At 44.8% G+C, this 16,537-nt stretch overlaps 2 protein-coding genes across 9 annotated transcripts; one reads left to right on the plus strand and one right to left on the minus strand.

Annotated features, from left to right (window-relative positions):
- Positions 1-547: 547 nt before the first annotated feature.
- Positions 548-10,655, plus strand: LOC121301399 (calcium-regulated heat-stable protein 1-like). 8 transcript variants are annotated; one of them, XM_041230767.1, is made up of 5 exons: positions 591-740; positions 845-910; positions 8,194-8,408; positions 8,939-9,061; positions 10,227-10,655. In XM_041230767.1, exons 3-5 carry the CDS (start codon positions 8,236-8,238, stop codon positions 10,387-10,389), a joined length of 459 nt encoding a protein of 152 aa, XP_041086701.1. In that variant the 5' UTR covers positions 591-740; positions 845-910; positions 8,194-8,235; the 3' UTR covers positions 10,390-10,655. The 8 variants fall into 8 exon arrangements, with proteins under 8 accessions (XP_041086697.1, XP_041086701.1, XP_041086702.1 ...); XM_041230768.1 differs by having other exon boundaries at positions 626-740; positions 845-884; XM_041230763.1 differs by lacking the exon at positions 845-910 and having other exon boundaries at positions 548-740.
- A 2,100-nt stretch (positions 10,656-12,755) lies between these two features.
- LOC121301221 (phosphomannomutase 2-like) lies at positions 12,756-14,845 on the minus strand. Its single transcript, XM_041230364.1, has 8 exons — positions 14,839-14,845; positions 14,621-14,691; positions 14,412-14,503; positions 14,150-14,249; positions 13,924-13,978; positions 13,700-13,815; positions 13,235-13,247; positions 12,756-12,859 (listed from the first exon to the last, which is right to left on the minus strand). Exons 1-8 carry the CDS (start codon positions 14,843-14,845, stop codon positions 12,756-12,758), a joined length of 558 nt encoding a protein of 185 aa, XP_041086298.1.
- Between the last annotated feature and the right edge of the window lie 1,692 nt (positions 14,846-16,537).

Below are 16,537 nucleotides of genomic sequence, written 5' to 3' on the forward strand. Positions count from 1 at the left end.
ATCTAGAGCAGGGCTACCCAACCCCAGTCCTGGGATCCCTGTGTCTGCTGGTTTTCATTCAGCTGTGCCCTCAGTTACTTGACTAGACCCTTAATAACTAGAACTAATAATGTGCTTAATTAGACATTTTTTAACTGTTCTCAGCTCCTAAAAAGTTGCAGAGTTTAAATTACTTATAGTGTTATAGCCAGCTTGAAATCTGTAGCTGTTTAAGAGCTGAAAACAAGTAAAAAGGTCTAATTAAGCAAATTATCAGTTCAATTAAGGGTCTAGTGGAGTAATTGAGATCTCAGTTGGAATGAAAACCAGCAGCCACAGAGGGTCCCCAGGACCGGGAATGGGAAGTCATTTTCTAATTACTAGACACTGTCGGTTCCATGCTTTTGTATTTTTATTTTTTTTAAAACACTGCAACTTTAATTCAGATGACACGAAACTGAACGGGTTCGCTCACATCTCGTAATAGGAGATATACGGCAGTGATCTTCCTATTGTGATGTCAATGCGAGGTATTTGCATGTGCATCACGCCCCCTTGAAGTGAATTGCGCGCAGTTCGGGTAACGCAAGCTGCCTGTTCACTGTCAGTAGGGCTGGGTCGCTGGTCACTTTGTTCTGAGCGCAGTGTGCAACGCAACTCCGCTACACAAGGACACTACTCTATATCAAACTGGGAAGAGAGAGATACATACCTGCACTACAGAAAACTACTCATTCTTTTCATGCAAAGTGTCTTTTGAGGTAAGTGATGCACACTTCAAACAGTGCACTTTTATTTTTCATAAAGTTTGCCCTGAAAGACATTACTGGTTTAATTTCAACAATGTATCTCTTTGTGTGTGCAGACTGCCGATTCCTGGTTCTGGAAACAGGAACGCGTGTACTGTAAGCGTTCTCCGAGGGGTTTGCATGTATGTGCCTGTGGTTTTGTTTGTTGTAAACTGGGTGGGTATTTCAAGGGGACACGGGGTCATATTTCACAGTACGCGGGAAAAGCTACATTTAGATATTTAACGATTATTATAATTAAAATAAATACTACAAACAGTACTTGCCTATGCGTTTGGTTAACTGCAAAACAATACCGGCGAGTCACGCGTTTCAAGACTGGGCTCTACCACCACCAGTCCACTTGGCTTGTCTCTTTATTTTTTCACCAAAGCTTTAAAATGTTCCTCTAAAAGATTGCAGATAATATTCGACGTTATTTTCTGTTTAGATTCGGATGTTACAATGTTCCGGGAGAGTTCCGATCAGAGCTGAAGTTGTGGGTTGGAATCAGGCACTGTAACGCTCAATGCAGGAATGCGTTATTGCTCACGGGTGCGTGTTTAAAATGCGCTGCATGTGATTTCAACGTGGAGTCACTGTGTTATACCGCTATCCGTGCCCCCTTTACCCCCAGCACTTCACTGGATGAAGTGCTGCGTACGAAATCACGGAAAAACGACGGCGCGGTATTCTGCGCCAGCACTAAAACGATGTGATGGGATTGAGAAAGCGCTGTGCATGAGCTATATCAACAACCCCAAATTCAAACTGAACAGACTGCTCGGATTTCACTGTGTTGCTTCCTGTCTGCCTTGCTGAAGCAATCCCAAGATCCATCTTTTAACGGCAAATAAGCGCAGGCAGCCTTCAGAGACGCGTTGGATCGGCCATTAACTGGTGCTTAATTTTTATATAATAACTATGAAGTACTTTAAATCTACAGTCAACAGCGTTATCATTGCCTGCCTGCACTCCGCCTGTTTGCTAATGACCCAGCGTGACGCCATTGCTCCCAGCAGCTCCCCTCCGCGCCAGACCCGACCAGCCCCTCGTGTATTTCGGAAGGCTATGCACAATGCGCTCCCTGGTGTTACAAATCAATCAGATGTGCGTGTTGAGAAACTCCTCTGGAAAGCCGAGCGTCGTGTGTAGAACGGGTTGCCAGTTAAGTATGAAGCAACTGTGTAATTTACGGATCGCTCCCTCCTGGTGATGGCTCTTTAAATGAGATGTCATACATGGAGCATTTTGCGAATATGCAAAACACTGTAATCACGCCAAACCCGTACCTCCTATTGTTATTGTGACCAGATTAATTCCCACAGACAGCGACTCTCCAGATTTTATTTTTTTTTTTTAAAAACTGTTGCAAATTGTCGTGAATCAGGCCTGGGTGAAATCTGCAAATCCGGTAAAGCATGAGGCACGGGTGCGTAGAAAAGGTTAGCGCTCCGCTCGCTGCGCCGGTGATATAGACGGGAGTGTGCCAGACAAGAGGCTACTTAGTATTTGCAATATGGGAATTGCTACACACAGGCTTAGTTCTGTATTAATAGTACGGTTTGTGCTTTTAATTGTGTGTGTCTGTCAAGAAAAGCTAGATAAAAATATGCAATATACTGCCAGCTTGGTAGTATAGCAAGTCACCTGGGGGCGGTATTCCAGGTAATTATTTACAGCATTGCTGCAAGTCTTGTCAGTTTAATAGCAGTCAGCCAGCCCATGTGGCAGCTCTTCTCATTTCTTGACAGCTTCTGCTGTGTACTGTAGTCTTCACTCGGGGATTTGGCAGGAAATGCATAGCATGCTTTAAAAGTGTGACCCGGTTTACATCTGCACAGTGTTTACTCTTTCTAGGCAAGTCCAGCTGAAGCTCTGAGATGGAAGACCCAGATCTGATCTTCAACTGGCACGTACCAGTACCACCAGTGCTGTAATACACAGCGTTGAAAAATAAAGCAGTCTTTCTTGAAGAGTCCAGTTGCAGTCCGACCTGGGTCCTGTGACTCTGCAGTGAGACGTGTGTGTCTGTGACGGCTCTGTCCGGCTGTGAGGGTCCAGCGCATGATGCATCACAATGTACAGTGGGAGGGATGGCTGATGTGAGAGTCCAGAGTTCCTGTCCTGAAGCCACATGATCTTGTGATCTACAGAAATTGCCTTCTATTGGAGCTGTGGTAGTGTAAGGCTCTCATTAATCTGTGTGTGTGTGTGTGTACAATTTTCCAGTCTTCATCAGGAGCCTCCCTTTTTAAAAAGCTATTATTATCTACTAGATTGTCCTGGCATTAGATTGCACTCCGAGGATGTAAAAGGGTTGTTTCATAAGCAGCTGAGGTGCATTAATCCTGGGATGAGTCTATAAACCTCTGCCATGCAATGATGAAGGTCACTGGAGCATGTCTGCAGAACTGCGAATCACATCTCAGTGAGCAAGACACTGGCCACAAGACACACTGTACTGAAGTGCAGTGGCCACTTCGGAATATTACACTTTTGATCAGTCCCTTTCCAAATCTGTTGCTCCCAAATTTATGAGTATTTTGTGCTGAGGTGTTGTGAAATGTTCCCAGTGGGCGGGACTCCTAGGAAGTGCAGTAGATCAGGGTTCTTATGCAACACCTCCAGGCTGTTCGAGAGATTATGGGACAGTTCCTAAGTAACTGGCCTTCTCTCCCCGGGGGGTCAGGAGTGACAGATGTCTTCAGTCCTCTTTTTTTGTTTTATATGGAGTTGAGATTCAAACTGCACTGTGCCAGTAGAGCAGGGTTGATCGTTGCCTGGAGAATAGATGCATGATGAGGATGTTGATTTAATGTCTACTGCAGTAACTCCATCTGGAGTCCTCTCAGTGTCCTCGGTTGCTTGGCAATGTCTGGTCTTTATTTCTAAATGGTTTGCTAGTCGGTACAGGTTGATTTATGACGAAGGTACTGCTCTAATGTTGCTTCTAATTGAACCTGTTTGAGGAGTGCCAGATCCTGTGGAGGTTGAAATGTTTCTGAATCTGGGAGGGAGTTTGTAATGCAGCAACTTCTAAGCAGTGTGTTTGTGTGCCAGATGGATCAGTCAAATATTTGAATAGTTGGGGCCAATTTTTGACTTGTCAAGGTCAGATTTGAGTGCGTCGTGCTGTTGAGGGGGAAACTGTAGATTGCAAGTCATTGCAAATAACTGCTGCTACAAATTGTAATGAAGGTCATTAAGTGCGTACCGCAGCGACATCAACACTCTGCAAACGCGACCTGCTCTGATGACACCGCTGCGCAGCGAAAACACGTTCCATCAACACTCTGCAAACGCGACCGGCTCTGATGACGCCGCTGCGCAGCGAAAACACGTTCCATCAACACTCTGCAAACGCGACCTGCGTGAGTTTCATGTTGGCTGTGTAAGCTGCCTACGTTTACATAAGAATGTATCCTCCTCCTCCTCCCCGATTTGATGAAATCTCCGTTCTCTGGATTGAAGAGGAGGAGGAAAGGGGATGTTGTCTGGTTTATAAGTGCACAGTTCCTGGAACAATTCAGAACTGTTTGATCATTAATTTATTTCAATGAATTGTTTTGATTTCAATCTGTTGAATGCAGCAATGCCCACGTAAATATTTGTTCCACAAACACTGCCGCCTACAGCGCAATGCGAAATGAACCGCCCCCACAGAAGAGAAGTAGAGTGTGGCTGAAGAGGGCAACTCTGCTGTCGAGAGGCTCTGTGTTAGCAATCCATTTAGAAAAAAAATTGTAAATCTAACCTTTCTGTGCAGTGGCACCTAAAATAGACTGTGGTATTGACACATTGTCTTGGCGCTACTGTTTAAATCTGCACTTCCAGCCAAGATTGACAACTTGGCGCAACCAGGATTCAAACCAGCAAGCTCCTGATGGTATGACATTACAAAGAACAGTTCAGTCGTAGACCCGGTTGAGCAGTGTGCTGGTAATAGTTTTTTTCAAATGATCAATTCCCAGCATTAAAATATGAAAAGAATCACAACTCTTTGTGTACAAAAACATTTGCAGCGATATGTCGCTCCCAGTCAGCAGTGTGGATATATGGAAAGCCAAGGGTGTTAGCTACTGCTTTTAGTGAAAGAGGATATTGCACCCTTTAACAGCCATCTCTGGAATCTGTCATTCTGGCTGGAGTGGCTGTCTCTGATGTGGGCCAAGGAAATCTAGGACGAGAGCCAGCTGCCGAGCACTGCCAGCATTTACTGCAAGCCAAACTCGCCGCTTCACATGGTTTTATTAGGAGTGAATCAATCGCTGCTCTGGAAAATCATTAAGCCATTCTGCTGTTCACTTTATGAGTTTGTGACGAGACAAACCGTACTACAGCTTGTAGAAAGTTTTTGTTCCTCCCTCCCCCATTCTCGCAGCATAAGATTTGGTATGAGAGTAGACTAGTGCGAGTGACTGAATACCAGCAGATCTTGAATGGAAATGCAGGTGATTTTGTGCACCCAGTAATTCTGCAGTCACTTGCTGTACATCGAAGGTGTGCCGCCACTGTTCACAATGCAGTTATTCCAGTGTAATTGTTCGTCTGGGCATGTGGATCTGTACCATATACAGCAAGAAGTGTACTCTGAGCTAAACAGACCTTGGTACCTGCACCAGATCAACAGATCATGCAGAACTGGCAGTGAGGCAGCAACCAGTCTATTAACCCTTTTCATGGACAAGGCTGTGTGCATGAAAAGGTTAATCTCGCAGACACAGCCTGTGAATATCTCTTTGTTTTTCTGAATCCATTCTCTCGTTTTGATTGTTTTACCATTTTCCATTCCGCTGTGCTTGTTGAGTCATTGCACTGCCATGCAAATCGCTACTGGACTCGCAGGTCTGCCAGGGAGGCAGGGCTTCTTCCTGGATCTATTGACAGCCAAGCTGCTGTTCATCATCCCCACCACATTTACAGCAGCACCTGAAAGCAGGCTGTGCTCGACAGAAGAGGAAAGCAGGTTACAAACAGGTGCCAGTGTTCAGACAAACAGCCTTCACATTCTAGTGAATTTACCTGCAGGACAGCAGTTCAGCTGCAACAAGAGAGAGAGAAGATGAAACGGTAACATAACTGAGGCAAGCAGCAATTCAATCTGAATAGCCTAGTTCAATGTAGGCTACGGTTCTGTACTGCCAATACCATGCACATCACGATCAACTGTGCTAAATTTACAAATACTAAGAGAAATGCATTCGGCGACGCACATTTGTCATTGCAGCTTTAATGCTGTATGTTACCCAGACAGAATCTGTCCTATGTTCGGTAACACAAACTGGTCACGAGGCAAAGTTCCGTGGCACAAACGTGTGCTACAGATGGTAGGTCCACGCAGCGTACAGTGTTGCAGCTCTTGTGTGCGTGTTTACAGTACTAACCAGGTGTGTCCCGAAAACAAAGACGCCACAAATCTGAAATAATTAGCTTCATGTAGCCCTGGGGAAAGCTGGGAGCTGGACAGTAGATACCTGATCTTGTTTTATTACTCTGTCCTTGTCGGACTCGCTCTTGAATTTCTGTTTAAAGCAATGAGAGAGTGATTGATTGCTTGATTCTCTTTGGAAACTTTCCGGACCGTGATGGTGAGACATGAGGCTGCAGGTGGAGATGGGGACAATGACAGGGCTGAAAGTATTCCAGATTCCTCTTGGATTCTCTAATTTAAATCCCCCCCCCCATGCTGATTGGCTTACAGGCCTCAGAAAGGAAAGGTATCCGTAGCAGCTGTCTCCAGGCAACGGCGTTCTCCGAGTGGGATGTCTGTGTGCTGCTGATGTTGCTGTCTGTTTTGTTTTAGTACCACGTAGCTGAGAGTGCACTACCTGGCTGCACGGCTTCGTTCAAAGGCATGTTTTGAAAGATTTGAGCAGTTTTTATTGGAACGTAATCTCTGCTTATTTCAGCTGACTGTTTCAATTAACAAAAAGCTGCTGTTCCTTTTTATTCTGTAACTGAACGGTTTTCATCTCGCTGTAAGCCTGGTATGTTAAAAAGGCAAGAAAATTGATTTGAAAGAATTGATTTATCATGCCTTTAAATCAAATAAGAGGTGGAGTATAATAATATTGTCTGTGTGTTCCACGCAGTCACACTTCTTGTAAATCCAGTATTTGAAACCAGGGAGGTCTCTCTTGATTAACAGGACATTGTAAACCCTGCTAGCGGTGTCAGGATTCTGTGTTCTCGTGTTTTTATTTGTAAAACGATCATTCTGGAAGCCCCAGCTCTGTGCACTGGGACTGTGTGTGTGGATGTGCACGCTGGTTGGGGTCAGCCAAGTCAAAGTGCTGGAACAAAAAAAAGGGGCACTTTGTTTTTGGAATCGCCTGTGCTACAGCAGCGGACAGCGGGAGGAATGTGCTCGCACCAGTGATTCTGAACACAGGCTGGAGAACCGGGTGCTCTTCCCTGCAGACGGTGCTCCAATACACCCTGCAGCACTGAGCTGGAACTGAAGAGACCAGGACCTGTGTGATCCAGCTAACATCAGAGGAGTTTTTGTAAAAAACATGTCGCTGCAACTGGATTTGTTGCAAAAACAGGGAGACGTCTGGGGCTGTTCAAGGAAATGTATTGTCTTTGGAGAAGCTTAACACTGTATAGCTTGTTTATCATCTGCCTGGATAACCCAAGGCGAAGGAGGACAAGGCAGTACTTGCTGCACACAATGGGATTATGGAAGAAGGGTTGCAAAACAGTTGCTGGATCCATTAACAGCCATCCTTCCCCTCCCCCTCCCCCCTCCCTTGAAATAGACAGTTATTAACCCCCTTAGCTGATGAACATGATCATTGTTCATGTAACAGAGTTTATAAATGACTGGAACAAGGTATAGTGCAAAAAAAAGGACACCTGAAATAACACGTACTGCACAGAATACTGTTTTTCTTTTAATAGGTAATACAAGTTTTATTACATATCGAGGTAGAATTGCAGCATCATTAACACCTGCAGCTTCTGACAGGATCACCCAGCGATTTTTTATTTTTTTTTTTTTTTTTTAAATCATTAAGAAACTTCCACTATCATTGTGCAGTGAAATCCATAAAAAAAATGACTTTACCGTTACAAGGGCACATGTCCTACAGTTCGGTTTTATAATGAATTTCATGCACCCTCATTTCGTCATTACTGTTAATGGAGTCACTGTTGGTGCCCAAGTCATGTTCAGAACAAAGAGAAGGGATAAAACACACTCTCTCTATTTAGACCAGACTAGAGAGAAATAACAGGCACACTGATTAACGCATCCATAACTAGCAAACGCTCGGTGGCAGGACGTGAAGCAGCAATAAAAGAAACTTGAGTTACAGTAAGCCGCATTCATGAAGTTGAAGTTTCTACCTGAAAACTATATTTCATATCTTCCCTCCCTCTCTGAATACTGTATTTCATATCTTCCCTCCCTCTCGCGCAGCTTGCTGGAGTCCCGCTGTGTGTTTCCGTGCCTGAGCCCACCATGTCCTCCGATGCCTCCTCCCCGCTCTCCCCCGGCTCCCCGCAGTCTCCCCTCTCTCCGGGGTCCCTGCAGCTGCCCGAGTGCGGACACACCCGGGAACGCTGCCCGTCACCCACGAGGGGCTTCCTGATCCCCAGCCCCCTGCCCACCCGCCGCTCCAGGACCTACTCCGCGTGAGTACCATCGCACCCTTCCCTCTCTCTCGACAGGACCCCCCAGGACCTACTCTGCGTGAGTACCATCGCAGCCTCCCTGTCTCTCAGGACAGGACCCCCAGGATCTGCAGAGCTAGCACCGACACGCATGAGTGCAGAGACTGTGCTCTGCTTTCACTGGTGTGTTGGTCTGAAATAAGCCATTCAACGCCCAGTCGTCACTGGGATTCACCATGGTCATTTTAAAATGTTCCCTAGAGGGCTTCTGAATGAATCACTCATGAAAGATACAGTAGAGTCCTCCATCAGCGTCCTTTCAATCGTGTTTTAAATGTCAAATGATTAACGATGGATAATATCAGAGTAACCACCCCCCCTGTACTCTTGAGTTTCATTCAAGGAATCCTCTCCTTTCATGAATCTTTAAATGAATCCTATCGATTCCACGGCCAGGGCTTGTTACTTGTAGACTGTAACTGTTTCGGGGTGAGTTTTACTGAGCTTGTGGTGCTGCTCTGTTAACCCCTGTGTTTCTGTGCTGGTCGCAGGGCGGCGCGGGCTGCGGAGGGCCCAGTGTACACGGGCGTGTGCAAGTGCTTCTCTCGCGCCAAAGGACACGGGTTCATCATGCCCTCGGACGGAGGCGCAGACGTGTTCGTGCACATCTCGGAGTGAGTCTGCTGGGGTCTGGGTGAAAGCGGAGTGTGGCAGTATCTGCTCATCCTATGATACTTTCTGCTCTGCCTCCTGGTCAAGATGTCCTGTCACTTTCACACACTATTAACCTGACTGATTCCAGATCACCAGGTTTTCTTTGAGAGCTCTGGAATCATTGTTTTTCCCCTTTTATAGCATTGGTGATCGAGTTCGTTTGAGTTGAAGAAAAGCTTTGCAGTGTGCAGGTGGTCCTTGGCGGTGACATCAATTTAAATGTCACAGAATCGGCTAACCCTATAGAGGCTTATTGTGTTGTGCTGGTCTGAGCTGCGTGAGTCATTCAGAGAGGAGGGAGACATTCCATTTCAGCTGATGGAATACAATGCTGATCAGCTAGATGGTTTGCAAAAACAATACTGGCTTTAACAGAGAAAAGATGTGTGCAAGATTAGCATCTGTATGACCTTTTGCACTAGGTAACAAAAGAAAGATTTAAAAGGCAGTGAATCATTTGGACAAGTTGTGACCATGCTGGATTGGTATAAGGAAGCCTGGAGGCACTCGGTGGAAACAGAAATACGAGCCATATTTGAGACTTCTTTAGAAGCAGTAAAATAGAAGGGCTGGGCAAGAAGCACTGGGAGAGATTTGAGATCGCATTAAAAAACCTGCTTCAGTTTACCTCCCTCTCTCCCTGTTGGCACTGAAGTTTTATTTTTTTTTTTGTTCTGTGTAGTTTTATTTTGCACTTTTTCTATTTTGAAAAACATAATTGTCAGGTTTGGTACAAATGAGCGCTTTTCCGTTTGCCTAATGACTGAGGTGAGCAGTCAAAGACGGGTGATTGGAGAAGATGTGGCTCGCCTCTCTCACTCCAGTGACTTTTTAATGACTCCAGGTGATCTTGCCTGTGTTCGCAGCTCAGTCTAGTAAACAAGGTAACCTGCGTGATCCAACTCTTGTATGCATTTGAGTTTAACTGAGATTAAATCAGGTATTTCAAATAGTTACTTGTACTGAGCTACACAGACCCTGATTAGCACTAATCTGGGACCTGCCTTTCCAAAGGCAGCATTACACAGTCCAACACTGGTGCTGATCGGGCTCTGTGAAACATGTCCCCAATCCTGCAGCTCGGCTGTACAGGCTGTTCTATAATCATAGTCTCTCTCCTCGCAGCATCGAAGGAGAGTACGTTCCAGTGGAGGGAGATGAGGTCTCCTACAAGCTCTGCTCCATTCCTCCAAAGATGGCGAAGGTCCAAGCGGTGGAAGTGACCATCACCCACCTGGCCCCTGGCACCAAGCATGAGACCTGGTCAGGGCATGTCATCAGCAGCTAGGAGACCTGGCCGACCAGCCACAGGAGAGGAGTGTGAGGGGAGGGAGGGGTTGGGGGCAGGACTCGGTCACCCTGTCATGGGGGTGGCCTTTATTTTTATTTCAAAAGGAGAAAAACTAAGCATATATATAGTGCTGCTTCAGGGTTTTAATTGGGGTTTTTTGTGAGGTTTAATTGCACCAGTGCATGAAAGGATATTTGTGAAGTAACGAAGTTTGGAATTTTTTTGTTAATTGGTGTGTGTAAAAGAAATAAAATTAATCTTGATACGTGTGTCCTGAAATCCCTTTCATAAGTTTTGAAGTGTAGGAGGCCAAACTGCCCTGGATGTGTGTTAACTACAGTCTGTTTCTAACTTTTAATTGTTTTTTTTCCTTTTTTAATTTAGATATACATATATCTTGCACATCTACTATTTTACAAAATCTTTTGTGCCTATCTGTAAAAAAAATACTAGGCACAAAAGAAGTTGTATTTTCCCAAGCAACAGTAAATGCAGTAGTTAAAGGGTTGTACATTTTGAATGTCTGAAGAGCAGTTACCAGTTTTAAATGTGTTTTGTGGAAGAGGAGAGGTGCTCTACTCATGCAGCTCTCTGCGCAGGAGGAATTCAAGCTGTACACATTGACGCTGCAAACGCATTTACAGGCATGAACCGTGCTTTAACAGCTGTAGGAGCTCAGAGGCGGCTGACTGGCTAATTCATCCAGGTGGGTCTGATTTAAACGATCCTCACACAAGCAAGTTCCCTTCTGGGTTAATTAACACCCACCCACAGGATGTCCTAATAATTGCTGCCACACAAGCACAAGAACACACAAGATTGTATCAGTTTTGTCAGTTCTGTACTTTCACAGATGAGTCTAGGGCTTTTCTTGTTAACCACTTTTTAATTTTGTTTAGTTATTAAATTCAGTGGAGGGGGGGGGGGGGGGGGTTGACAATTGAAATGACTTGGAATGAATGCAGTGGGATTTCAATAAACATGAATAAAGTGACATGCCTGTGCTTCAGCGTGCTTCTTCCAGCGTTCTCTCCTCCTCTGAGGAACACAGTCAAGCGCCACCTGCATTTCATGTACCGCACAAGAGTCGCTGGCTACTTCGAAAAATAAAGATCCCACGTTAAGCTGGAGCTTGCAACTAAACAACACAGCCAGCTAGGGAGTCTACTCTTTCATTTCCAGATCTAATCTTTTAATAATCTGTTTTTAAAAGATACATAGTTTATCTTTGCTGACACCTTGTTTGACAAAGTGTTGCTTAGCTAAGTGCTTTCCTTTTAAGCAAGAAGGTACTGCCTAGTGCTAGTGCACTGTACAAATACAGCACAGGTATTTCTATGCATACTGCAGTAGTGCACTTTCATCTTCACAGAGACCACCTTTTATTAGCAATCATCTTTGAGTTACCAGACTATTGCATGAACTTTAATTGCATGTTATTCAGGGTTTCTTTTCTGCCTGTCAAACGCTGCATTTATTCCTTCAAGTTTTTCCTGGAATTGGACATCGGCTTCGTCTCTTAATAAGCTTTATGATGTACTCTGATCTAATTTGCATGCATTAAGCTCTCATTAGCACTTCAAATGATAGGCTTTAGAAGAAAGACACTTATGCTTGACGCCGCTCCCCACAGAAACAAAGAATTTGAACTGTTTGGTTTTTGCCATTGAGCGCAGAAGACAACCTATTTACACCAGATGAGCACATACAAAAATAAAAAAAAACAACAAAGACTAAGAAACGATGTAAAGTGATGCTTTAAAGCAGGCAGGATAAATAAAACTAAAATCCACCCATTCAAACACTCTGGCAAAACATTTTCACTCGGACGAGACCTTTTTGTAAAGGTTTCTTTTTAGTGGAGTTTAATGTCTGTAGCTGTTCACGTTACAGCAGCAAAACACATACAGACACAGGTGTTGAGATGAGCAGGTGGTCGAGTTAACATTACCACTTGCTGTTCCAGTAATTCAACCTTTGGTCTTGCAGAAGGCTAGAACGCATTTAAAGAAGGTTTGATCCATGTGGTGGTTCTGCCTCCAGAAACCACTACGAAATGAGCTTGAGCTGGCAAAAACATTCCTAACATATGGTCTTTACAATTTTATGAGCCGGGATGGGAATTCAGCGAACGCTTTCACATCTAGGATTAAGACATTTCTTCTAATCAGGCTTTTTGGATGTACAGTGATTGGCAGGCACACTACAAAGACAGTGAGATTTTATCAGAAGCGTACCTGAGTCGGACGCGTGTTTCTCCTACATTACATTACAGTTTAACATTAAGAGCACTCCCTGAAATAGTTTACTGTTCCTTCATTCTGCTGGAGCTTCCTACCCATACCAGACACTCTGGCACAGCTTCACCGGAAGAAGAGCTCCTCACAGAGGCGCTGGCTGTCCTCTGGAGAGGAGACCTCATGTCCTGTTGTCCTGGGGTCTGCGTAGATCTCATAGTCATTAGCCCCTCAGGACAGGCATGACAGGCTGAACCTTACTGCATTAGATTCCATCCATTTCAATTTCGATTCATTAAAGGATGCATTAAACTAAAATAAACATTAGAGCATACTGTATGGGAGCTGCAAGGAACTAACGGCACGCCTCTTTGTAATTCATTTTCAGCAGACAGAAGGGTTAAGTGTTTATCTAACTCGAGAGCAGCCTACTGAATTCAGGGAGCTTTGCCCGGGCTGCAGGTCCCAGCTGCTGCTGCAGCTCAACTGCTTACTCTATGAATGCCAGAGGCAGGAAACACAAAACGGATCCATTAAATCACTTTGCATTTCAAACACCAGGGAAGAGGCTGCACAGCGGCACAGCACTGACAGGACTGCCTTACAACAGCGGCATGCCTGCAGCAGAGAGAGTGACGGGGGTGTGGGGAAAAAAAACACGAGCCTACTTAGCCATAGCAAATTATACTGCAGTGCGAAGGTAGACACCTCTGAACCACGAAGACCTGCACAGCAGAAGAGATCTTTTAGGGTTACAAGACCAGGTTGTTTGCAAATCTTTAGAGGTTGCTTGGGATCACTACCTTCAACTAATCTTTTTTTCCCTGCTGAATATAATCAGATTGTATGCCTTTAAAAGCATGCTATGAGGAGAACAGAAAATGCACACTGTGCTATTTTTTTATTTTATTACTGGGTTCCTACACCCTTCTAATGGATTTGTGTGCAATCACTGTCCAGTATTTCAGATCAAAAATGTTCTGCAATGATGTCTCAGATCTAAAGCGTTTCTGTGGCTTTCGGGCGATTCAGCCTTGCAGATAACAAACACTGCATCAGCTGTCACTTACCGGCACGGTTTTATCTCCAAAGAAGTGGATCTTCTCGTACGCATCCTTTTCCAGGATGCCCAGGCAGTACCTCTTATCCAAGCCCTCCGGGAACATGTCAAAGCTGATCTGTCCTCCTGGGGTGGGCGACAACAAGCACGCCAGTTACGAACACACCAGCTGGTACAACGCAAACCACACAGGAACCAGCACGCTGATATTACCTATAGAAAACACCAGCCCACGTCCGTCAAACTTGTTCCTGAGAGCAGCTACAAATTTATCTCGGATATGCGCCTTCTGTAAAAATAAAAACACTGACTAACACACATGTGGTTTCACATATTTGTGTTGCTGTTATGCAAAGCAATAACCTGAGTAGACATGATGCAATGTTTATTTAAAGCCGATTCATAACTCATCGATGAATGGCAGGATTATGCGTTAGGGTTGGGGTGACACCCGACTCACTTTATCCAGCTCAAAGAACTCCATTCGTTCTTCCTGACTGCAGCTCCGCCCCACCGGCGACACGTTCAGCATTCCGTTTCGGAACTCGATGAAAGTCCCTCTAACGAGAGAGGAGAGGTTCCCCTGATCAATCGACTTGATTTCCAATTGGAAGAGGTGGCTGATACAACGTTATAGCAAGACAGTAAAATAAAAATAAAGTAAAACGCAGTGTAATAGTGGACACCTGGGCCACTGCTTCAGGTAGACCCTGGTTCCTTACCTTTTCTTGGGCAGTTTTATCTTTGACATGTAATTCAAACAGAAGTTGATAAAGTCCTGCAGAAGTTCTTCCCCAAGATGAGCTTGTATACTCTGAACAGGAAGAAGAGACAGCAGAGATGAAAGTGGGAAACTGTTTAAAAAACAAACAAACAAATAAGCATTTTTACCTTGATCAAGCTGCATAAAACAAGTTTTCCCAAACTGTACCGACAGCAGTTTGCCAGCTTTGTATGCGACCTGGTCGTTTTCAGCAAACACATATTCAACCTTCTCCACTACTGATAAAACAAAGAAAAAGCACATGAGGGCTCAGCCTCAGCCAGGGGCAGCCCAACAACAGGAGTGAGGCCACTGTCTTGACTTCTCCCACACAATAAAAGAAAAAAAGAAAGACGACAAGCTCAAGCCGTTGCACGTATACTCACATGACATTGCTGTCTGTGTTTTATTATAAACAACTGATTTTCTGATTCTGTTAGCTGGGGCAGACACTGCCAGTTTCAAGGAATTCAATTTAATTTCAAAAGTGCAGCTGAAAATGTGTGTCAGTGCGACCCCTCACCTTGACTGTGCTGTGTGCTGTTATCAGCAGTGCCCTCAGTTCACTCGTTTAAAGAGAATGCATGAGCCTGCTAATGCAAGCTCTACAGCTCTCTGTGTAAAACCCTCAATTCGCCAGACCATCACAGACAGAAACAACACTGCATGTAGCTTCGGATGGCTTTTTGCAGACAAAAACAAAACCTTATCATAAAGCCAGCAGAGAGCAGTCTCCTCTCGGGGATGAGTAATCCGTACCTGTCTCCCGGTCTGCCTTTCCCTCGGCCTCTCATTGCAGAACCCTGGGCAACGTTCCAAAATCTGAATAAAAACTGGGTTACCCCGAAATGAAAAACAATGCACAGTACGTGCCATGGCACACCTATTACACAACGCAAGAAGAGATTGTCTGCTCACAGTTCTCACAGGGATGGAAGTAAGACTCCTGTTGCATAGCAGTTTGATCCATTCCAGGTTTCGCTAGGAGTTTAATAAGACACACCTGAATCATGGCTAATCAAGCTCATCCCATTTGCATCCCTGTCTCAGTTCTCACTCGGATGATTTCCTGCTGCTGTCGACTCACCGTCCTCCCCGAGCTGCTCCTTAATCTTCTCGAAATCCGATCCTCCGACAACCCTGACTTTCACCTTCTGCCTCAGCCTCTGGAGGAACGAGCCCATCTCAGGGGTGACTCTCTGAGGAGAGGGAAGCCATGCCGAGAGTCACAACAAGACCGTCCTTCCAGGCTGTTATTGCACAACAATACGACACACAAAATCTGTACAACGACAACAACAACAACTGCATACCTGTCTAGCCGCGGTTAGAGTGCCGTCGACATCAAAAAAGCACAGAGTTGTCGTGTCCACTCCGGGTCAAGCCATTGCATTTATAATACAGTACTGTACAGACTCGCACACACAACATTGAATTAACTAATGTGTCGTCGCTCTTCCTACGTGGTGCACTAAGGCTTGTAGTGTGTTTCGGTTTCGCAGGTCAAGGAAACAAACGGGCCGAGAAATAGGACGAAACTACATCTCCCATGTGGCACTGCGTCAATTGCTTCTCTCCCACTCTTTTCTTTATAGTGAAAACGTACGCCAGCAGTTTCAAATTAGCTCTGAAAAGTTATAAAACTGTCTTCTCGTTTACAGAGCGGAATGGGTTTATATTTTTCGGCGCCGTGGTTACAAGGAAGAGTAGGATAGCATCATCGCATGCTCAGGTCACCAGGAATGCATTACTCTATATATTGATGTGTCCCTTAACACTGGTACGCAGCGCTGGAGTCGCGGCAGGCATGGTAATCATTGTGTTATTTAGTCGTTGTGGGCACTCTAACGGAAACCTTGATCGTATATGAAACTTGTTTGTAATGTTGTCTGCTGTGTGTATAAATTGCGACTATGTTACTCACTTAATTGCAATTCTGTGTAATTCTTGTCAACAAGAGCTTGCAGTGTCCTTTGATCTATTTATAAAAAGCATGTTGCATGTTTTAGTTTCCCAGTCTAGCGTAGTCAGTCCTTACTAATATGCTTGTCTTGTTTCATCTTGAAGAACGTGTCGAGATTTTGC

This window comes from Polyodon spathula, chromosome 27 (genome assembly GCF_017654505.1).
Source record: "Polyodon spathula isolate WHYD16114869_AA chromosome 27, ASM1765450v1, whole genome shotgun sequence".
Classification (NCBI taxonomy): domain Eukaryota; kingdom Metazoa; phylum Chordata; class Actinopteri; order Acipenseriformes; family Polyodontidae; genus Polyodon; species Polyodon spathula.